The 23,323-nt window shown below is 43.2% G+C and overlaps 1 protein-coding gene across 42 annotated transcripts in view; it reads right to left on the reverse strand.

Annotated features, from left to right (window-relative positions):
• The window catches only part of SLC4A5 (solute carrier family 4 member 5), a 104,653-nt gene that overhangs the window by 64,217 nt on the left and 17,113 nt on the right, over nucleotides 1-23,323 (reverse strand). For 28 of the 42 annotated variants that reach the window (XR_012003097.1, XR_012003094.1, XR_012003095.1 and 25 more), the window contains 3 exons: nucleotides 16,074-16,154; nucleotides 14,216-14,407; nucleotides 1,642-1,771 (listed from right to left, as the gene is read on the reverse strand). Coding sequence is in view for 28 of the 42 variants with exons in the window: in XM_072766945.1 (XP_072623046.1) it covers nucleotides 1,642-1,771; nucleotides 14,216-14,407; nucleotides 16,074-16,152 (401 nt within the window). In the remaining 14 variants the exon portion in view is untranslated. Of the gene's footprint in view, nucleotides 1-1,641; nucleotides 2,784-6,188; nucleotides 6,837-14,215; nucleotides 14,408-16,073; nucleotides 16,155-23,323 lie in introns of those variants that run through there. The other 14 variants (XR_012003101.1, XR_012003103.1, XR_012003104.1 and 11 more) reach the window with 3 other exon arrangements.

Genomic DNA, 23,323 nt, shown 5'->3' on the forward strand with positions numbered 1-23,323 from the left:
ATTGCCTCCAGGCTCATGTATTCCCATGGAAACCCAAACAGAGTCTCTGGAAGTTAGAGGAATGGGGAGAGAGGTAGCTGAGAAAATAGGGAAAGCACACAAAGTGCAGAAGCCCTTAGGCTAGGGTCAGACAGGCCTGGGCTAGATCCCAGGCTCAGCAGCCAGCACACTGACCTTTGCAAGCTATATGGCCCTTTAAACCTTAGTATCCTCATCTATAAAATGGGGATCATAATAGCTCCCACCTCCTTAGGGGCAATGTGCAGCTTGAGTGAGAGGAGCCTGGAAATTATCTAGCATATAGTAAGGGCTCAGTGAATGGCTGATAGGTCAAGGCTCGAGGGCTTCTGGCAGGCCAGGTGGCTAGGAATTCGTTCCTTCCCCAAGGCCAGCAGGGATTTGGTAGTCCACCCAGTGGCCTTTCTTCCGGGAGAGATTAGTAGGGGAGAGGCTTGGGGATGTCCAAACCTGCTCTTCCCCACTCTACAGAGTCACTGCCAGGTGAAGGAGGTTAATGGGTAAGGGAAGAGCCCAGGCCATGGTTGGAGCAGCCTGGGAAGAGCCAGTCCTAGATACAGGTGACAGTCCAGGCATTCTCAACTAGGGCAACAACAGCCCCAAAGGGGTCTTGGGGGAGCAAAAATTTCAAATATCAATCACCATGATTTATGGCACTCCAAAGTTCAAGCCAATCTGACAGAATCATGTTCCTTAGTATTTTATTCCTCTCATTAGACAGAAATCAAATAATAATTTAATAAAGTTAAATTAAAATTTCTCAGGGGTAAGGGGCACACTAATACAAAAAAAAAAAAAGGGTCAAGAAACATTGGTATGGTCCATCTTCCGGACTTTCTCAACATCCTTCCCAGGGTCCCTCCTCTCTCACCAGCCCTTCTACCTCCTACCATATCCTTCCTTTTCCTTAGACTCTCAGCAGCAGTTGGTGTTGCTGATCAGGCCAGTTCAGGTAGAAGGCCACTCTGTCCCAGCCACTGGGTACGGCCAACACTGCTCCTCACTCCAATCCTCCCGTGGCTCCATGTCTTCACCATGTGGTTCCTCAACAGTCTTCTGACTCTTTTTTTTTCCTTCTACTGACTCTATATACACAGTTCCTCTGGCCCCCCACCCCCACCCCCACCCCACATGTGCCTCCAGAGCTCCACTCTGCTTGTCCCACTTCAAACTCTGCTTCAGAGGCCCACTGGACCATTCCACCTGATTTTTCATAACTACATTTCTTTCTTCCAGGAAGCCCTCCTTGCCTACCCTAGCTCCTTGGTGCTTTCCCTTCTATCACATTTAGTTTGAACCATTTGACAAGAAAGAATATATGTCCTTGTTATTATTCTCTCATGGTGTCATGTATGTTTGTTCTACTTTCCCACTTGGATTTTAATTTGAGAATAAAGACAAAATGATAAGTATCTGTTTGCTCCTTAGTGTCCAGTCTAGTTCTGGACACCAAGGAAGGCAGATGTGGAGGTCTTTAGGGGCCAAAGAGTGCCCCAGCAGAACTCAAGGTGCAAGATGCCACTGGTTACTGGTCCTTCCCACCAGGAGGGTCAGCTCAGCCTGGGTCCCAGGCAGACCACAGTGGGGAGCCCCCACCTCCCCTCCCCCAGGACTGCACCTCACCTGGCTGACTCCTTCCACTCCATCTGGTCTCCGTCGTGCTGCAGAGTGTCCATTTCTGTGAAGAGGGTGGGGTTGGGAGCCTCATCTTCCTCCCCCAGGATGTCCTGGAGCTGCTCAGCAGCTGGAGACCCTGCAAAAAAAAAAAAAAAAAAAAAAAAATGGGCAGCAGGATCTGCTGAATGGCCTGGAGGAGGACAAGGGCTGCAAGGCCAATTGCAATGGAGCCAGAGCCAATCTCAAGGGAAAAGTATTTCCTAATTTAGTAAAACTAAGTCCAGCTTCTGGGTGAAGCTAGACTCAGGACTCAGAGTTGGATGTGAGATATTCTTTGAGATAAAGAGATAAAAGGTTTTAGTTTGGATTCAGACTCCAGGGTCTTGTAGCTGACAATGAAGAAGGATAGAAAATGGCCAAAGCTGGGTGACAGCAAGGATGGGAAACAGAAAAGTGAGAAGTGAGAAAAACTCTGACCCAACTTCAGCATACCAAACCCAGAGGGACCCCTTTTCCCACTGGGCCCCAAACCAGTCAACTCCGAGTGTTGGCCTTGAAGAAACAGTCAATCTGTGAAAGGACATGCTTGTACCGGTGTGCCACAAGAGCCCACCTTCTTCATGGGTAGGTGACAACCTATTCCTGAGATCCTGGCCTGCTTTCTGACTGCCCAGGGATGTCACCTCCTGGGTGTATCTCAGGCACCTCAAAAGTTAGCATTCCAACATGAACATATGCCCTTCCCCAACATGCTTCCCCTTTCTGCCTCCCTTCCTTCCTTCCCCTCATTCAGTATTTCATGAAAGTCTACTATATGCCAGGCATTGTTCCAGGTGTTGGCAAACAAAGCTGGGATGAAGGCCCATACATCCTTGCTGTCTCAAATGTCTGTTCTAGTGGCAGAAACAAATAATCAACAGGTAAACAAAAGCATAAATGATCATTTCAGGTAGTGATAACCATTCTGAAAAAAAAAAAGATAAAGCAACCGGAGGGGCACTTGGTGGCTCAGTGGGTTAAGCATCTGCCTTTGGCTCAGGTCATGATCCCAGAGTCCTAGGATTGAGCCCCACATCAGGCTCCTTGCTCAGCGGGGAGTCTGCTTCTCCCTCTCCCTCTGTCTGCTGCTCCCCTTGCTTGTGCTCACTCTGTCAAATAAATAAATAAATAAAATTTTAGAAAAAGAAAACAAAGCAACTGGAGAACTATATTAGATTGGTTAAGAAAGACCTCTCTGGGGAATGTGTGTTTGAATTGTGACTTGGAAGAGAATGAGCCATTTCTGCACCTCTGGGGGGGGAAAAAAAAAAAAAGAGTGCTCCATGTGTTTCAAAGACCCTGAAGTGAGAGTGTGCTAGCCATTGTGCCTAGAGCATGGTGAGCAAGAGAGGGGCAGGACATGATGAGGAAAGCCTTGGTTAAAAGCAGGGCTGTCTACCCAACTGTACAGGCTAGACACCCTGGAGTCATCTTCACCTCAACTACTTTCTCTCACCTCCACCCCCATTTGAAAGTTTTTAAGAATATTTCCCTCCTCACCAATCCCTTTGCCCCTGCCCTGGTTCAGTCTTTCATTGACTGTCTCCTGGGCTTCATCAAGTCTTCCCCTTCCTCCAAGGCCCTGCATCCCTGCAATTTATCATACCCACTGACCCTCACTTATTTCCCCATGGATACCCAATGGTCAATAATTTCAACTACTCTGTCATTGTACTCCCCACTCTTACTTCTTGACTACCCAGTAAAACCAGGCAGCCAATGCCCAAACAAGAATTCATTGACCCAGTCACTTCTGAAAGATTGTCCTGGGGGCACAGAGAGAGGCAGTGTGGTACTGTGGTCTGGTAGAGAGGAGGTGCACAATGGGCTTGCAATCCAACTAGACATAAGTATGAATCCAAGAGTTGCCACTGCTTATGAGTGAATTCAGTCTGAGTGAGCAGCATTGTTGGGAAGAACAAGGAAATAAATCGGATAAGGAGTATAAGACACATGACATGGGCCTGGAGTGTAACAGGTACTAATCCCCTTCACCACCAACCCCAGCACCCAGGCTCATGGGCCTTGCTGGAAACAACCATCCTACAGTACAGGTCTTAGAAGTGCAGCCACTTCCCACTCATCCTTGTCAGCATGCCTCTTGGTGCCATTCTTAACCTTTGCTCCTCTATTCAAGCCTCTTGATCCATCTCCTATCTACTCCACCAAGGAACTAAAGGCCTCTAGATGTGAAATCGATCACATCTAGTTCTTCTGTATCCTTACCACTTTGTAGTTCGTTTTTGAACAAAGGAGTCCTTCCTCCAACTTAATCTCTGGCCACATTTATTCCCTTCTGCTGGGTCATAATTTTATCAACTAGTCTTTCCTTACCTTGGTCTTCAACTTCATCTCTCCACTATTTTTCTCCCAGCCTAGAAACAGTCCTTCCTACTCTAGAACACTCTTCCCTGACTCTGCCTGCCACCCAAGCTCTCCTTTCCCTCCAATTTCTTGAAGGAGTGGTCTCCACCTTCTCCTTACCCAGTCACTTTCCAACCTGATGCAACTGGTTCAGCCCCATCACTCTAAGGGACAGAGATTTCAAACTGGCAACTCAAAGATATGCTTAATTTAGTTCTCACAGAGTATAAAAGTTTTTTTGAAATTATTGCTAACATAAAGAATTATGATATTTCATTTAACAATCCAGATTTCTGATTTTTCTTGAAAATTCAGATGCTCTGATGACTGTGCCTACATTCCTTCCTGACAACAATCAACTAGGACTGAGTGATGGCTGCTTCCTTTAGATGGGCATATCCATTTTTTAAAAGTCCTTTTGAGTATAGTTGACACACAATGTAATGGGCATATGCTTCTTAGTTTGCCACAACCCCCACTACTCCCTGCTATACCCTGCTCATCTCATTTATGCTATGCACCTGAGCATATATCCCTGTCTTCAGATTGATCTTGTTATCTTATTCTCAAATCAGTAAATTAATAAAACCAAGCAAACCAGCAGGTCTGGCCTATCTCTTTGGGTCATCAGTGGTGCTGACTGCTCCCTCTGAACCGACATGCTACTCTTGGCTCTCATAATGCAGTACTTTCTTGATATTTTTTCCTATCTCTTCAAGGACTCCTCAATATCTTTCCCTGGCCCCTCTTTCCTGTCTTACATAAATCTTCATCTTTCCTGAGATTTCTCCTTGGCCTTCTCTTTTCTCTTTGTACACCCTACACCATCTTGTGTTCTTCATGATGTCACCCTATAGATGAGTAGATGAGGTCACTCATGCCTCCAGACCTGCCTGTATTGAGCATTTCCAACTGTCAACTGGATTACTCCATCTGGGAGTTCTGTAGCCTTCACAAGTCAACTTCAATATATTCATAATGGTTCCCTTATCCCAATACCCTAACTCTGCCCTTCTCTGTTTTGAATGATATAGCACTGCTAACTACCCAGCCATCGAGATAAGAAATATTGGACTCCCTCCTGAAGCCTCTTTCTCACCATTCATGTCCAATCAAATACTAACTTCTTTCTCTTGCTTCCTAAATATTTTTCAGCTCTCTCCATTTTATTCCTACCCAATGCCACTATCTTATTTCAGGTTCTCATTATTTCCTGTTCCTAACACTGTGAGAGCCTCTTACTGCTCCCACTGTCTCTGGTTGCATAATCCACCTCTATTCCCTATGTGGCAGCAAAATTTGCTTTTAAAACATTTCAAACATGTACACGTGACACACTCCTGGGAGTCATGGTGCTCTTTGGGCAGCACTGTAAAAGCTTTTGCATAGGAGTAAGAAATAATTTTACTAGCAGTACTATTAATTTATCTGTATGTAGCTCAATCTACCACATTTATTTAGATGAATGTTATTTCTGAATTTTTCCATTACTTTAAACATAGTCCTTTCACTGGGTTATTGGTTGCTAATACTTGTTAGCAGACATCAAAGGTTAAGGAAATTTTACAGAAGAAAAACTAATTGAACAAATAACCTTATTTTTTCTTTAAATTGGGAGAAGACTATGACTTTTTGATTCTGAGAGACACACCAGTTCTCCATGAAATCACAGTTCAAGAACTACTCTTTCAAAAATGTAGGTTTGATCACGTTACTCTCTATATGAAAAACCCTTAATAGGCTCTGTATTACCTAGAGCCAAAGGTCTATGACATGGTTTAAAACATCCCTTGTGATCTGGCCCTTACCTGCCTACTTAGATTCTATCATGTTCCTCAGCCAGTTGCCCTGGAACCCAGTCACCCTTAACCCCAGATACCCTTGACCCCAGCCATCCCTGACCTCAGACACTCCAGACCCCAGCCACCCTCAATCCCAGATAGCCTGGACCCCAGCCGCATCAGACCATACAAAGTTCTCTGAAGAGGAGGGCACCTCACTCCTTGGATCCTGGTACCTACTGCTCCCTAAGCTTGGAATTCCCTTTCCCCTTCAAGGCCAAATAAGAAGACAAGTAAATGAAACAATCACAGAAAGAGGAGACAGGGCAGAGAGCAGGATGCCTGAAGTAGCTCTGTCTGGGACATTACCTGCTCCCTGGAATGGCTGAGTGCTGGGGTCTCCGGCTGTTGGCACTGCCTCTGGCCCCAGTCTGTTTCTGCTGCTGCCCCCTGGCCACTGCCTCCAAACGTCCTCTTCCCCACCAGGTCACAACAAACTCACTTTTGTTTCCAGTTAAGCACCAGGGGTGGCGTGGAGGAGAGAAGACAAGAGACAGAGACCAGAGACAGGAGGGGAGGGGGGAATATGGGAAAGACTGCAGAGGTGGAGGGAGGGCTGTGTGTGGGAGAGAAAAGAGATGTAGTAAGTGTGAGAGAGATTGTGAGTAGAAAGAAATACTGTATTGAGGGTGAATTAAAGGTACCGGAGGTATGAGAGGTGTGTGTGTGTGTGTGTGTGTGTGAGAGAGAGAGAGAGAGAGAGAGAGAGAGAAAATGTGAGAGAGCAATGTGAGGGGTGGGGGTCCCAAGTGCACCAGAGAGAGAAGAGAGAGGAGAGAAGAGCTTAGTGGTGCCTCAGAGGCTGGAGCAGGCAGCCAGGTCTTCACAGCAGCAAGGGCAGTAGCAGCAGCAGTCCTGTGAGAGCGCTGGTGCAACTGCCCCGTCCCCCCTCCACTAAGAGGGCTCCAGGAGAGCCCAAGCACCTCTCCTCAGGCCCCTTTATAAAGGCAGAAGTAGGATTTGCCAGGAGACTCCCTGGGGCCTCCTTAAGAGACTTGGCTGCAGGGGAGCTGGCTGGAGAGTGGCTGCCAAGGTAGAGTTCTCTGGCTACACAGCCCCAGAGGAGGTGGGGTAGTTAGGGAGGGTTGCTGTGGGGTCTCGTGTTTCAAAGCAACCACGCTTGGTCAATAATATTCCATGGAGCTGGTTTCTCTCTGTCCCCAACTTCAAACCCAAACTCCTGATCCTCTAACTCTTCAGCTACTTCTGCGACGAAAGTGCCAGATACCATCACTGCAACAAAAGTGCCAGATACCATCACTTAGTAGGTATTTCCTGAGAGCCCGTGGACAGTGAGGACTGGTTACTCGAGGGTGTGTGGTGAACCCCACAGGGAATTATTTTGCTCTGCTGAGACACTCCTAATCTCCTGGGTTCATTTCAACAAGTGCTTACTGAGTACTTAGAATGTGCCAAGGTTGATTAGAGGTCACTAGGCGGCTGCTGCTCCAAGGGGCACTGAGCCCTGAATTCTCTAAGTCTCAGGGTTAGGAGGGAGCTTAGCCACTGTCGAATCCAAGCCCTTTACTTCACAGATGAAAAATGGGAAACCCAGTTTACATCATAGATGGCCCCACCAGGCCCCAAATTAGGGGATCCCAGAGGAAAGCAAAGTTTGCTAACATCCTCCACCCAACACTGCCCACCCGCAGCTGGCCCCACTCACCACATTTTCATACATGAGGCTCAAGGATCTAGAATGCCCACTTTAAAGTTGAGAAAACAGCAGCAGCAGATCAGAGGTATCTGTTTAGGTGCTGGGATCCAAGCAAACATCACCATCCAGGAGTTTCTGCCATGGTGGGCTTCTCAACAGGACAGGATACTGAGGATGTAGGCACCTCCTCCAGGGTCCCAGGCTCTCCAGGTCACACTGCCATGTGGCTGAAATCACCCCATCTCCTCCTGAGTGCCACTGGGCAGCTACTACATGCAATACTGGGTCAGGAGCTGTGGACTGCCCAGAAACACCACAGAAACACCCAAAGAGAGATCACCAAGGATGCCAAAGGATTCTCTTTATTTGTGTGGTGCTCTAAGAGCCCATACCTGGATTTAACACCCGACTTTGCTAATTATTAGCACTAGGATGTTGGCAAAGCATTAAGCTCTCTGAGCCTTGGTTTCCCCATCTATAAAGTGGGGTTAATCACACTTATCTCATTAGATTGTGGTGGCCATTAAGTGAGATAATATATGTGATGTAGTTGGCGCAGTACTTGGTATACACCAGTCACACAATAAATGCTATCGCTATTATTGTTGTTGCCAACAGGTCTGATAACTTTCTCCATTATTACCAGTCATCAAGTCCACTATTGCCAGTCCTCACTGTCCACAGGCTCTCAGAAACACCCACTGAGTGATGGTATCTGGCACTTCCATTGCAGAAGTAGCTGAAGAGGTAGAGGATCAGGAATTTGGGTTTGAGGTTGGGGACAGAGAGAAACCAGCTTCATGGAACAGTATTGACCAAGCATGGTTACTTTGAAACACGAGACCCCACATTCTTTTAAATATTCTAAGGGCTCAATCCTTTTCAACCTCTAAATGCCCATGCTGCTCCCACGCTACCCTGAGGCCCTTCTACCCTGTCTTCCCCTCCCTCCTGCCCATAGAGGGTTTAGCACACCACATGTTGGGCTCCCAGGTCAGGGTGACTCTAATGCACTGTGGGCCCCATGCACATGCAGCACATCAGAAGTTAATCCACATAATGAGAAATGCCGCAGGTAATAGCCACTGTGGTTGATAGCACACAGCTGAGAGTCACATAGTGACGGCTGTAGGACTGGACTGTGCCAGCAGTTGCTGGGAGAAGCATAACAGTGCTGGAGCAAGCATCAAGAAGCACAATAAAAGAAGCAAGTAGAATTGTGCTTTTACTGAGTGGGAACTGTCCAGTCATTGGATTAGCAAAGCACAAAATGATCTAGTGTACTATACACCAGCAAGCCTTTAATTCCTAGTAAAGACTGAGAAGGCTATGAGGATAGTCTGGAAGTCAAGCTGAGGACTGGGTCCTGGGGCCCTGGGCTTTGGGTGAGCCCTTTCAGAAGTTCCCTCCCTCTCTCTTGGGCTCCACACAAATCTCTAGATAGCCAGCTTTGCAAGGTTGGAGTCAGCACAGAGCTCACCAGCATGGGCACTCAATAAATATTTGCTGGGTGAATGAATTTCACTGATTAACACTCATGAGTGTATCAGCTGGATTAGGCTTGGCAAGAAAGCAGCCAAGGACAAGGAAATGCTGCTGTGGGTAGAGCCGAGTGGAGACTTTGGGTAGCTGAAGGTCACTGAATACTGGGAAATGGGAACTGACCTAGGGTTCTAAAATCATTCTTGCAACTGTGTGAGGGGGGTGGTCTTGAGAGGCCATGTGAAGGCCCCAAGTCCTCATTTCATGGACAGTAAAGTTTTTTTCCTAGGAATCTTTCCTAAAACTCCAAATGTACCCTCTGAGAGAAGAGGAAGAGAATATACCTCCTTTGGTGTTAACAGGAATCCTTCCCGTCATTGGTAGTTTTAGGGGGTATCAGACCAGCCACACACCCCCAAAGGCAACTGTGTTTGTGGAATGTATGACCTATGCCTCTTGGCTATAGCTAATTAGACCACAAACAGTTTCATGGGACATCTGACCCAAGCCCGAAAATTTTGAATTGAGTCTCTAAGATAACTGGGGCTTTTCTCAATGGTTTCTGGAAGAGAGAGCATGTAAACTGGAAGGCAAGGGCACAGAGATGCAGAAAAGGCTATAGAAAGAGGGGAATGGAGTAGACCCTCAGGAAAGGCAGGGGAAGAGGCCATCAGTCCTGGAGAGGGGATTGAGAGGTATGGTGTCCACTTGCTGATCCTGGCTGTTTATTTTGCTTTGGGATTGTGAGAGACTTCTTTGGGCTTGTAATAACACACACACACACACACACACACACACACACACACACACACGCCCTCCTTGCCCAAGCCAGCTCAGATAGGTTTTTGATACTTGTGATCAAATTACCTTCTTAATCATGAGTGCCTCTTATATGAAATTCTAGGGTATGGAAATTTTCTTCTGTGTACCTTCTTAAGAACCACAAGTGTAAGAGTTATAAAGAATGTTGAGTCACTGAAGGGAAAATAGTTAGAATAAGAAAGAATGGGGAATCAGTAAAAGAGGGGAGTGAAACAATAGAACAGGCCAAAGCAAGAAAAGAAGGAAGGCCAAGGAAAAGAAACCTTGGCCTGGGCCCTGACTCTGCCTGAGGGAGTTGCTGCATCAGAGGACCGGAAGAGCCTGGCAAGGGCACTGCCAGCTCCCCTACAGGCTTCTGGATGGAACCAAGGCTGGAGGATCTTGATGTGTTGGGCAAATAGGGAGATTCAACCAGATTCAAATAAAAGATCCCTCAGCATTCCCCAGGAAGGGCATCAATCTCAATATGAGATCAGAGAGACCTCGAGCATTTGCAGGAGACCCCACAGAGAAAAGAGAACAATGACACTGAAGCCCTGGAGGAGGAGCTTCTGACACTTCTGGGGAGCCAAAATAGTAAAAGGCAATTGATTGTAGCATATCGATTATTTATCATTTTAGATGTGTGTCAATGTTAGAGATAGTTTTCAATTAGCATGTGTTTTTTTATTGCTTTGTTTTAGTGAGTATAAACACAGTAAAGAAATTGTTATTTAAAATCAACAAAGACAGTGGCTGCTTCTCCTGCCCGAGCCGTCAGGGACATGGGGGCCCAATTCACACACAGAATCCTGACATAGTCTGCAGAGGGAGATGGCGGAGAAGGAAGCCTCAAGCCCCTTTCAGATCTTCAAGGTCACCGAAAGGCTAGACAGGCTAGACGCAGAGGCAATGGTCTGTGTGTTTGGTGTAGCCCATTATGTGGCCTCAGCTGTGCGAAAATGTGCTGGGAGCCAAGGAGGGGTGGAAAGAGAATTGATGTGATTGGAAAGTGAGGGGACTGAGTGTATGCGCATGGAGGGGGCTCTGCGCTGAGAGCAAGGAGGTGCGAGGGCACTCGGGAGGGGGCAGGGGGTGGCAGGAGTCCCCGCAAAATATGATAGGAGGCTGGAACTGTAGAGAAAAATGCCCAGTGTGAAATTTCAAGTGGCCAGAGGATTTTTAAGAACGGGGATATCTAGTATCTCATTTCAAAAATTGTGTATCTCTGCAATGTTAAACTTGGTTCTGACCCTCCATCAAAGCCTGCCATTCACATGTATGCCATATGTGGCCAATTCTGGGAAAACCAAAGAAGGTCTGAACTCCATGCATGAGCTGGCCTGGAGTTGAAGGCAGAGAATAGATCTAGGAGGTGAAACATATGGAGATGACAAGCCCACCAGGGAGGGACTTGGATGACAGGGTGACAGGTGACACTGAGACCAGCAGCCCCTGGGAATACACAGCAATTAGGCAAAGACGTGGATCTCCTCCAGGATGAGGCCAGGGAGACCAGGGTCCATTTTAGCTAATACTCAAAGAATAAGGACACCCGGCTAACATATGGTTTATAAAAACTTCCTATTTATTAGGACTTTCATTGGTTTGCTAGCAAACCTGGATTCTCAAATCTAATTTCCCCTCAAGATCTTAAGGTCACTAACTCAGGATTCTCTTCTAATAGGATTTTTTTGTTTGTTTTTAGAATAGTCCTCACGGCTGGGGAGGGAATGCTATATATGTTGATAATTCCAGGAGACCCAGGTTTTAAGATGTCAAAGGACAAGAAGAGAGAGAAAAGGGGATCCCTGGGTGGCGCAGCGGTTTAGCGCCTGCCTTTGGCCCAGGGTGTAATCCTGGAGACCCGGGATCGAGTCCCACGTCTGGCTCCCAGTGCATGGAGCCTGTTTCTCCCTCTGCCTATGTCTCTGCCTCTCTCTCTCTCTCTCTCTTTCTCTGTGACTATCATAAAAGAAGAAGAAGAAGAAGAAGAAGAAGAAGAAGAAGAAGAAGAAGAAGAAGAAGAGAGAAAATACAGGCTTCCTTTGGGAAATCCATTTTAATTTGCTTTCCTGCATGTCCCCTACCTCCAAGGGGCATGAAAGGTCTAGAATGATCCTCATTCTTTTTGCTTTTCCATCTTCCTTTCCCCAAGTCTCTCTCCAAGTTATATCCTTCCAAGACACAAATTTGTAAGGTACGCAAAGGCAAGAAAATGACCCTGTTTCAAAGCTTCGAAGTCTAAAAGAATCCTAACTGTCTTTACACCTATGTTGGAAATCGCCTGTTTCAGGAACTATTCATGGAGGACATGCTTTAGAGACAAAATACGTGTTCTGTTCCAACCCTTGCTCCTTCCTTATTAGAAATGTGAACTGAAGACCACATGAAATATATCCTTGATCCTAAGGCACTGGAATGAGGCACAATATGAGGCTCAAATGCCTAGCTGAAAAACAGCCTTTCCCTCCTTTACTGCACATCTTGGGATGGTTTTAATCTTTTAGTGACCCCAGAGTTAACACCCAAGTAGAAGACCTTGATAATTTTTCACAACCCTCCCACCAGAAAGATCTCTTAAGCCTTCAGTACCAATAAAGACAGCCAAACCAAATCAATATCCACATGTAGAGGGAAAATATTTGGGGTCCTTGCTTTTAGATTGGGTTAATGTGTATTAGTTGAACTAACATATACTAAGTGTATACCACACACCTACCATGTTATTTATGTCCTTCCTGCCTCAGGAGGGACCCAGCAAACTCAATTTTAAAAGGGGATCTCTGGGATCCCTGGGTGGCTCAGTGGTTTGGCACCTGCCTTCGGCCCAGGGTGTGATCCTGGGGACCCAGGATCAAGTCCCACGTCCAGCTCCCTGCATGGAGCCTGCTTCTCCCTCTGCCTGGGTCTCTGCCTCTGTGTGTGTGTGTCTCTCTCATGAATAAATCAGTAAAATCTTTTAAAAAGTGGGGTGGGGGGGATCTCATCCCTAAATGTGGAGGAGGCGGTGGAGTTATATAGGAGAATGCCCCAGAAAGTGAGGGTGAGGCATCCAGAGCCAACATGGGGAGCAGGTCTTCCCAACAGGCTTGCTCTCCTCTGGGTCTCTGATGTTCCCACCTCTGAGCTGGCACTTGTGCACCTGCATGTGCATGTATATGTGTGCATATACATGTTTTCATCAGAGCTCATCTCTTATGCTAGACAGCTCCAAAGGACTTCCCTTAACCCATCTCCCACATTAGACATGTCTACTCTGGAAAAGCCACAGGCCTTGGTAGATGTGTTGCCTAGGAGAGCAGTTGTTCAGGGCAGCTGCAAGGTTGGGGGTGGCTCGGTTAGCCTTTGGGAACATGTATGTCAGATCTCTTCCTACAGATGCTGAGACAATTACTGCCTCTAACATTCATTTGAAAGTTGTTTTGTTTTTTTACAGGTTTTAATTATTTATTTATTTGAGAGAGATAGCAAAAGAGAGCACAAGGGAGAGAGAGCACAAGCGGGAGGGAGAAGCAGGCTCCCCACTGAGCAGGGAGCCTGACTCTTGAGGCTCCACCCTAGGACCCTGGAATCATGATCTGAGCTGAAGGCAGATACTTAACTGACTGAGCCACCCAGGTGCCCCACTTTGAAGGTTTCATGGTAAAATAACTAATTTTGCCTTATTCAAGATAATGGAAATATATAATAGAGATCAATGAAATACCATTTATCAGGCAGATTTAGAATATGCTGGGGTGAAAGCATGTCCTTGGAAACAGTGAAGTCTCAAAAGAATAAAAAGTCAAAGCTATGCTCTAAGGATTCCAGTCTTTTCACTTCTCTTAAGATTGATACTTTTCTTTCTACCAAAGGAACAAAAAGACTGATTTTTTAATCAACCCAGAACTCATTTTTGCAGTGGCAGCAGCAGACCCCAGGGGATTTGTCAGCCTAGGAGAGAGCTTCCCAGGGGTCTGCAAGCTATCATGCAGGTGCCTAGACCATTCTGTACCATTCCTTGGGGTTCAGGTGAGGAAAGAGGATAGAGGTAATGTGGTGAGGAATTCAGTTTACTGAGCACAATGCCTCATGCTAAATAGTCATGTTTGTGGTTAGGACAATGACTGTGTGACCCCTAGGAATTTGAAAATGAGAGAAATAATTAAAGCATGAAATCAACTTGGGACAGATCAGAGCAGAAGTCTCAAAGCCACCAGAGAAAGATGGGGCTCAGCGTGACTCAAGGTGTCCCTGAGCAGGGAGGTTGGTCTGCAGTGGCAGCTGAGCAGGGGTGCTGAGAGCCCTGACCTCAGCAGGACATCACTGAGTCTCCAGACAATCTCCCAGCCCTGTCGCCCCATCTGCGCTCACCAGCAGATGGCTCCCCCAAATACACCCCTCAAAAACTCACGGATCCTGCTGACGTGATCCACATGGCTGTCCCGGCTGCTTCCCCTGCTCCCCACTCCAGGCAGTTCCTGCTGTGGCTTGTCTGGCTGCAAACCCCAGCAGACCTTTTGAAGGCCTGAAAGTCGTCCCTGCTGGTCTCTTTTCCTTTGAGGGTAACTGGGGACTGAAAGCCCAATGTGGATAGAACGGCAGTCTGTGGGCATAGCACAAAAGAGGGAGAGGCAAGAATTACTGAAAATTGGTATTTCTCCTTAATATTCTTCAGTTACAAAGCACTGAGGTCACCAAAGCAAAATGGAAGACAAGGGATCCCTGGCCAGGGCCACTGCCCTGAGTCTTGGGTTTTACAGAATTCCATTTCTGAGCAACTCAACAGTTGCTGGAAACGATAACCTTGGTGCTATAGTTAGAATGAGCAGAATTCCCATCACTCTGTTCTTGTTTGTCCAGAATGGCAGTAACCACATAAAGTTTATGACACATGGCCTGGGCGAGGGTCCCTCACTGAGTCAGTTTTTGTCCAAAATGCCAACACCCTTCTTTGGGAAAGCCATATGTATTTTCACTGAGGGCCACCTTTATTAATAACCAAAGACTACATAAACTATTTATCAGGAAAGTGAGTCACTAAGAATTTCTCAAAGCTGGTTTTGTATACTAGATTTTCAAGAACAGGAATCACCAAGAACCTTAATTTTGAATTCCACTAAGCCTGGCTACTCTGTAAAGCCCTCACTGGGTCCGTGCACACAAAAGCAGCCGGAATTCTCTCAGCTCTCGGGATGGATATTCTGCAATCAGTATGTCATCAGTGTTAGCTTGAATTGGTCAACAGGTTTTAAAATAATCAACAGATTCAGTTTTATATTTACAGAATAATTCTGCAGATAGTACGTAGGAACTTAAACTTCCTCCTACCCACTCCACAAACAGTTTCTCCTATTATTGAGGTATAATTGGCATATAACATTGTACTAGTGCAAGATGTGCAACATACTAATTTGATGTATATATATTGCAAAATGATCACCATGAGAAGTCTAGTTAACATCTATCACCCCACATAGTAGTATTTTTTTTCTTGTGATGAAAACTTCTAGAATCTACTCTCTTGGCAACTTTCAAATACACAATACAGATTGCTAACTATAGTTACCATGCTGTACATTCCATTCCCAGAATGCATTTATCTTATATCTGGAAGTTTGTACCTTTAACTACTTTCACCCCTTTTGCCCACCCTGAAACTCCTACCTCTAGCAACCAGTAATCTGTTTTCTATGAGTTTGGTTCTTTAGATTCCACATATAAATGATACCATACGATATTTGTCTTTCTCTGTCAAAGACTGCCAAGGAGATAACACTCTGTGTTTTCTTCTTGGAATTTTGTTGTTTCAGGTCTTACATCAGTCTTTTATCCATTTTGAATTGTGTGTGTGTGTGTGTGTGTGTGTGTGTGTGTGTGTGTGATAGCGTTAGATAGTGGTCAATTTGGAGCAACAGATAGCCCCACTCAATATCCTCTCGCACTAGTTTTAACTAAGCTTTAGAATCTATATAATGCTGGCATCTTGTATGGTTTGTAGATCTTGTAAAAATAGGTAAGTTTAATTCTGTGTTGGGGATGTTATGTCCTAATGCATAGAAACAAAGTAGTAGTTTCCTGTCTTCCGCCCCACTATGTGATCTCTTTAAGACAGTGAAACCTGGTCCCATTGGATCCAGAGAAGATACTGTGGATGGGTCAGGGAAAGGGATTAGCTCTCTAGATTCCCCCGCTAGATGGGTATTATAAGGATATTTAAGAAATTATCAGACCCTTCTAGGATCTGCATGAAATTCTCAAGATGACCTTACCTTCTGGATCCTGACATCTCCTCCTGTAGTTAGCCGGATCCAGCTTCCCAACCCCAGCCTTCTCTTCTTCCACCTTCATAACTATAAAGTAAAAGATGAAAATAGCCTCAAAATATATACAACACAAAGGTAGGATTTCAAGGAGAAATGATCAAATCCTCATCCATAGTGGAGACCTTAAGGCAGATGAAAAACTTAAGGCAACAGAAGGTATAAACAAATTGAAGAAGCTCAAGTATCTGTCTCTAACAAATAGAGAACAGATCTCTTTTTCAAGTACAAATGGAACATTTATAGAAAGCATATATCTAGTTCACAGGAAAGCCTTAGTAAATTTCAAAGAATCTGTATCATAGTTCTACATTAAGAATATATATGTATACACATATATATAAGTTTACAAACTAAAGGTAATTTCTACTCATGGGTTTAATAGGGAACCACAATGAAAATTATTAAATAATTAGAACTTAATAACAATTACAACTACTAAATATTGAAACTTATGGGATGCAACATATTTAGAGGAAACAGGGAAGGAAGGAAAGAAGGGAGGGAGGAAAGAGGGAAAGAGCAAGAGAGGAAGGAAGGAAAATAAATGTGATAAGCATTCAGCTGAAGAACCTAGAAAAAAAAAAATATGAGAAAACCCAAAGAAAGTAGAAAAATGTAAATATAAAATATAAAACCAAAATATAATGAAACAGAAACAAGAATAGAGATGGTTAGTAAACCCAAAGGTAATTATTTGAAAAGATTATTAGAATGGGCAAACTATGCAAAACTAACCAAGAAGAAAAAAGAAGATTCATAAGTAAACAATATTAGGAATGAAAGAGACATAACTAAAAATATAGTGGAGAATTTAAAAATTAAAAGTGAATGCCATGAAAGACCTCATGCCAATACATTTTAACTTTGATGATAATAATAATAAAATAATAATTAACATTTCAATGTGCCAGGAACTATTTTAAATGCTCTGGAAGTATGACTTAATTGAGTCTTCTCAACAACTTTATGAGGTAACTAACATTATTATTCCCATTTTACAGGTGAGGAAATGGAGGCACAGAGAGCTTAAGTGACTGCCCAAATGGAGGAACAGAGGTTCAAACCCAGACAATCTGTTTCTGGAATTAAAGCTCTTAGCCACAAAGCTGATAAATGGATATTTTATTAGAAAATAATAGAAGTGATCAAAATTGACTTAGAAAACCTCAATAACCAGTAACCATTAACTGAAATGTTTATGGGAAAGTCATTACAAACAGCCTCCCCCATATTTCATGGATAATTATTGAAGCTGGATTATAAGTACAAAAAGATCATCATATTTTTTCCTATATTTGTTATGTCTGAGTTTTTTTCTATAGTGAAAAGAAAAACACCAGGAGCAGATAGCTTTTTAAAAATGTTTTATCTGAACCTCCAAGGATTAGAGAGTCTCTAACTGATTCAAAGTGGTTTTCAAAAGTAGAAAAAAAGGAAATTGGAGGTAGTAGATACATCTAAAGACTAGAATACAGGGAAGAATTAAAAGCCAGAGAGTTAAAAAAAAAAAAAAAAAAAGCCAGAGAGTTGGTTAACAATCTTCATAAGGAGTCAATTAAACACTCAGATCTCTCCTTCCTAGGCTCCAGGCTCCTAAAATGTGCCCCCTTCTAGAATAAGGAGGAATTAAATCAGAACATCTTTGGATAACTAAGGGCAAGAAGGAGTCATTTCATTGAGATGTGGGTGGGGGGTGGATATAAGCAAAGGAGTTAGCCACCCAGCTCTCTGCCTACTTGACTGGTACAACACTAAAGAAGCTTACACCTCCAGGTGGGAGGTTGGAGGACTTACAGATTCTGACATTTGGGGGACCTCTAACAAATGGTGAGGGCTCCACACAATTGCCCACCAGGAGTCTATCACTAAGTCCAGCCTGTCAAACAGTTGTTTGGCAGCTCCACTCTAAAATGATAGCCAGCCAAGAATCATTAGAATGACAGAAACCAAAACAAACAGGAAAAGAAGTCCAGGGAAACAGGAGCAATGTAGGCAGCCAAAGAACCATTTAAAAAGCATTTAATTCATATATGAAGATACTTGAAAGTAGCCTAGAAAAGACATCGTCTCCATAACAAAAAGAAAAGTAGAATGCTATAAACCTGGAACTTTTAAAGAATAAAGAAGAACTCTTGAAAATTAAAGATATGTTAGAAGAAAAATTTCAGTAAAAGAGTTGGAACAAAAAAAAAAAAAAAGAGTTGGAACAGAAAGTTGAAAAATTATGTGAGATAATTGAGCACAAACACAAATAATTTTTTAAATTGTAGGAAAAGGACAAGGAAATCAGAGGATTGATCCCGGGGTCTAACATCAAAGCAACAGAAGTTCTCAAAGAGATCAGAAAAAAATAATGAAGAGGAAATTATCAAGGACATGAGAATATTTCCCAAAACTGATGGATTTTAATTTCATGGTGGAAAGAATTTATTGAGAGCCCAGGAAAATGAATTGAAAACAAAATCCCCACTAAGTATATTACGAAGTGTTAGAATATTACATATAAAGAGAAGACCTTAAAAACCTTCCAGAAGAAGAAAATAAGTCACCTAACAAAGAATCAGACTTGAAAACCGGCATTAGACACAACAGAAGCTATAAGACAATGCAGTTAGGCCTTCAAAAGTGAGAAAATTATTTCCAACCTAAAATTCCAGTCCTAACCAAAATACCAAATGTGAGGGTAAAAAAGGGACATTTTTTGGACAAGAAATGTCATAAAACTATACCATTTATGCACTTTTTTCAGGAAGTGGTTGAAGGAAGAACTTCAGCAAGATAGAAGAGCATCTAAGAAAGGGATATAGCATCTAGAAAATGGGATTTACCACATAAGATTGGCACAGGAGGCCCTGCAAAGAAGCTGTGTAGCAGTCCAGAGAGCAGTGGGTCCATCTAGATCAGGCTCTTCACAGGTTCTCCAAGAAAAAATTTTTTCAAGAATAAAGAGTCATGGAAAGGAGGAGTGATTACTGAACACTATGTAACTCAAATGCAAGCAATATTTATATAGTCATAATAAATAAAAATATTAATTTAACCAAAAACTGACATAAGCAGGGTTGGTATTCCACCAGTGTGCAGTATTATGCATATGTTGTTGCTTGAGGCTGATGTTCAGGTATCTATTCTGATTGGTCAGTGCCAATGCCATATGGGCTATTAAATATTTTTAATATCTACATTGGATGTAAGTATTTGGAGAGATAAGGATTTGTCAGGGAGATGGGAGTTGTAAGACACCTGTAGAGGACAGTGCTAGTTACTTGCCTGATGTCCATTCCTCTTTCTGCTCTGATTTTATTCAGGGCAGCAATGTGGCTGACTAAAAATAATCACTTCCCCCTAATGCCCTTCAACAATCTCTAAAGAGATATAAGAGAAAGAACCTAAGAAAAGATTCTCTTCCTGGGTGAAGCTTCTGCAGAAGAAAGCTCCTCCATTTTTTCTTCTTCCTCCCTGAATAAGATTGTCAGATTTAGCAAATAAAAATAGAGTTTTCCCAGTTAAATCTGAGTTTAATATGCACAATTAATATTTTTAGTATAAGTATTGCAGTATTGGGGACATACTTATACCAAAAAGATTACTTATTATTTATACAAAATTCAAATTTAACTCAGCAAACTGTACTTTACCTGGCAAACTATTTCACCTCTGTATCTGGAGCATAGACATTATACATGGAAGTGCATCAGCCATCTTGTCATCATGGAAATGAAGGCCACATGCTAATTGTGGAAACAAGGGGAGGAAGGATTCTGAACCTTAATGTCTTCACAACACTAGACAGCCCCACTGGTTTTCTTGTTATGGAGAAAATTAAGACACTTACTTGTTCAAATACTATAGTTAACTTTTCTGTTACTCAAAACCACACCTAGGTCATAGGACAAAAGACTCTGAGGCAGTATTTACTGGAAAAATAAAATTAGGTTCTGTTAATAAGAAAAACAGGGAGAATGGGCACTGAGTGGTCATGTAACAGTGTCTGCTACACTTTCCAACATCCATTCCCTCCTTGTCTTGCCTGTTCTGTTCAGATAGAGACACAGGGCCCTTCATTGCTGTATTCACCTTCCCCAACTTCAGGCACGAATTGTGATCTGCCTAAATTATTTGTGACAATCATATGGCCTTTGTCCTAACCAATCTTAGGAGTAGTCATGTAACCCTATTAAGCTAGTGAGATTTAAATGGAAGTCCCTTGGGTAAGACTTCCAGGAAAGCTTTTATTTTCCTAATAAATAGTGACTGATGCTTCTGGAATGCATGTTTGGCCAATTACCCTCCCTATTTTCCTGCACAGACCTCGGTCATGAGACTTCTAGATGAAGCAGCCTTCTTGCAACAATGATGTGACAGGTATGAAGAGCAAAGGCTCAGGCTGAGGACAAAGCAGAAGGCTAGAACAAATCTTGGTTCCTGATAATGTCACTGAGCTCCAGACTGCTTATCTCTGGGCTTCCTGTTACATGAAAAGAAATCTACTTTGTATATTTAAATTGCTAGCCAAGTTTTATGTTACTTTTAGCTGAAGACCTTCCCCGGGTGCCTGGTGGCTCAGTCAGTTCAGCATCCAAGATCCCCTCAGGTCTTGATCTTGAGGTCGTAAATTCAAGCCCTGTGTTGGGCTCCACAATGGGTGTGAAGCCTACTTAGAAATAATAATAATAGGGATGCCTGGATGGCTCAGCAGTTGAGCCTTCGGCTCAGGGCGTGATTCCGGATTCCTGGGATCAAGTCCTACATAGGGCTCCTTGCATGGAGCCTGCTTCTCCTTCCTCTGCCTGTGTCGCTGCCTCTCTTTCTGTGTCTCTCATGAATAAATATTTTTTTAAAAAGAAATAAATAATAATAATAATAATTTTATTTATTTTTTAATTTTAAAAATAAAGACCTTAACTGAGATTTAATAGAATACTATGGGAAGTTCAAATGAATGAACTAGATTTCTGTGTGCTCACATGTATAAATTTCAAAAACAAAATGACGCTATTTATATAAAACTTTAAAACATTGTTTTAAATTGTATTGTTTGTTGCTTCATTTATAAGCAATAGCAGAAAATCACCCAGAGGAATGAGACACACTAACTCAGTTTACTTCTGGGGAAAGGTAAGGTTTAATGCTGATGTTTTAGCTGTATCTTTGATATTTGGGGGAGTTTTTTAGTTGTTGGCTTTTTAAAAGATTTTATTTATTTATTTAAGAGAGAGAGAGAGAGAACCAGAGAGCACTAGCAGGGGAAACAGCAAAGGGAGAGGGAGAAGCAGGCTCCCTGTTTGGAACCTGATGTGGGGCTTGATCCCAGGACCCTGTGATCATGACTTGAGTCAAAAGTATAATTTTTTTTTTAATTTTTATTTATTTAGGATAGTCACAGAGAGAGAGAGAGAGAGAGAGAGAGGGAGAGATACAGGCAGAGGGAGAAGCAGGCTCCATGCACCGGGAGCCTGACGTGGGATTCGATCCTGGGTCTCCAGGATCGCGCCCTGGGCCAAAGGCAGGCGCCAAACCGCTGCGCCACCCAGGGATCAGACTTGAGTCAAAAGTAGACACTTAACTAGCTGAACCACCCAGGCGCCCCTCTTTAATATTTTGGATAGAGATAGATGGATATGAAGCAAATATGATAAAATGTTAATATCTGCTAATTCTGGACAGTGGTAATGAATGTCTTACATTTACAAGTTCGAAATATTTTATTACTAACATTTTTAAATGAGTTCTTTTAAAGATTTTTATATATTTATTCATGAGAGATACAGTAAGAGAGAGAGGCAGAGACATAGGCTGAGGGAGAAGCAGGCTCCCTGCAAGGAGCCTGATGTGGGACTTGATCCTGGATCCCGGGATCACATCCTGGGCCAAAGACAGATGCTCAACTGCTGAGCCACCCAGGCAGGCATCCCGACTTTTTTTTTTTTTTAAATAAGAGAACTCCCCAACACCATGACATACCAGTCTCAAATAAAATGGGCCAATTGAATACCCTGACAAAGAATGACTGGTAGGAAAAATCCTCACACTTTGATATATCATTATGAAATTTTAGAGCACTAAATGAAGATGAAGAAAAAACCCTAAAAACTTCTAGAGTGAAAGAAACAAGAACAGGTCACCTACAAATGAATAAAAATCAGACTTATTTCTCATCAGCAACTTGAATAACAAAAGATGATGGAACAGTGCATTCAAAATTCTGAGGGAGAATAATTCCCAACCTAGCATTCTCTTCTCAGCCAAACTACCAGGCAAGAGAGAGGGTAGAAGACATTACAGACATGTAAGAAATCATTTTACTTCTCTCTCATAACTTCCTAGGAAGTTATTTAAGTATGTTACCATGATGAGTGAAGAAGGGGAAGATAATGGGATCCAGGAAAGGGCTCCAAGCTGAAAAATAATGAAAGCTGAAAAATAATGAAAGCTGAAGAATAATGAAGGGAGGAGGTCCCCAGATGGTGGCTGTGCCACAATCCCAGTCCCTCTTCAGAAGTGCTAAAAATGAGGTTTCAGAAGGAGCCACCAAGGAAAAGACAAAATGCTAGAGATCTGATACATTCCTTGAGAATTTGGAACAATTTAAGACAGTGACAAAGACAGAAAATGATAGAAAGAAAGGCAATTAGAAATACCGGAGTGGGGGAGGGATTAAAATTGCAAGAAATTAAATGTGATTGTGGTACACAGTTGTAAAACATTGATTTTTTTTTTAAGATTTTACTTATTTATTCATAAGAGACACACACAGAGAGAGGCAGAGCCCAATGTGGGACTCAGTCCGGGGACTCCAGGACACCCCCTGAGCTGAACGAAGGCAGACAATCAATCACTGGGCCACTCAAGCATCCCTAAACATTGATTTTTGAATGATGATAGGGACGCCTGGTGGCTCAGTGGTTGAGCATCTGCCTTCAGCTCGGGTTGTGATCCTAGGGTCCTGGGATCAAGTCCTGCATTGGGATCCCCACGGAGAGCCTACTTCTCCCTCTGCCTATGTCTCTGCCTCTCTCTCTCTCTCTCTCTCATGAATAAATAAATAAAATCTTAAAAAAAAAACCCCAAAGCAACAATGATATATCTACATTGGGCGAACGAAGAAGAGATGGGTGTGGTATAAGAAAATTATTTACCCATAGGTGGCTAATATCCAACTCTGATAAACAGCAGGATATATAATTTGTATATAT

The sequence above is a fragment of the Vulpes vulpes genome, chromosome 8 (assembly GCF_048418805.1).
Source record: "Vulpes vulpes isolate BD-2025 chromosome 8, VulVul3, whole genome shotgun sequence".
NCBI lineage: Eukaryota > Metazoa > Chordata > Mammalia > Carnivora > Canidae > Vulpes > Vulpes vulpes.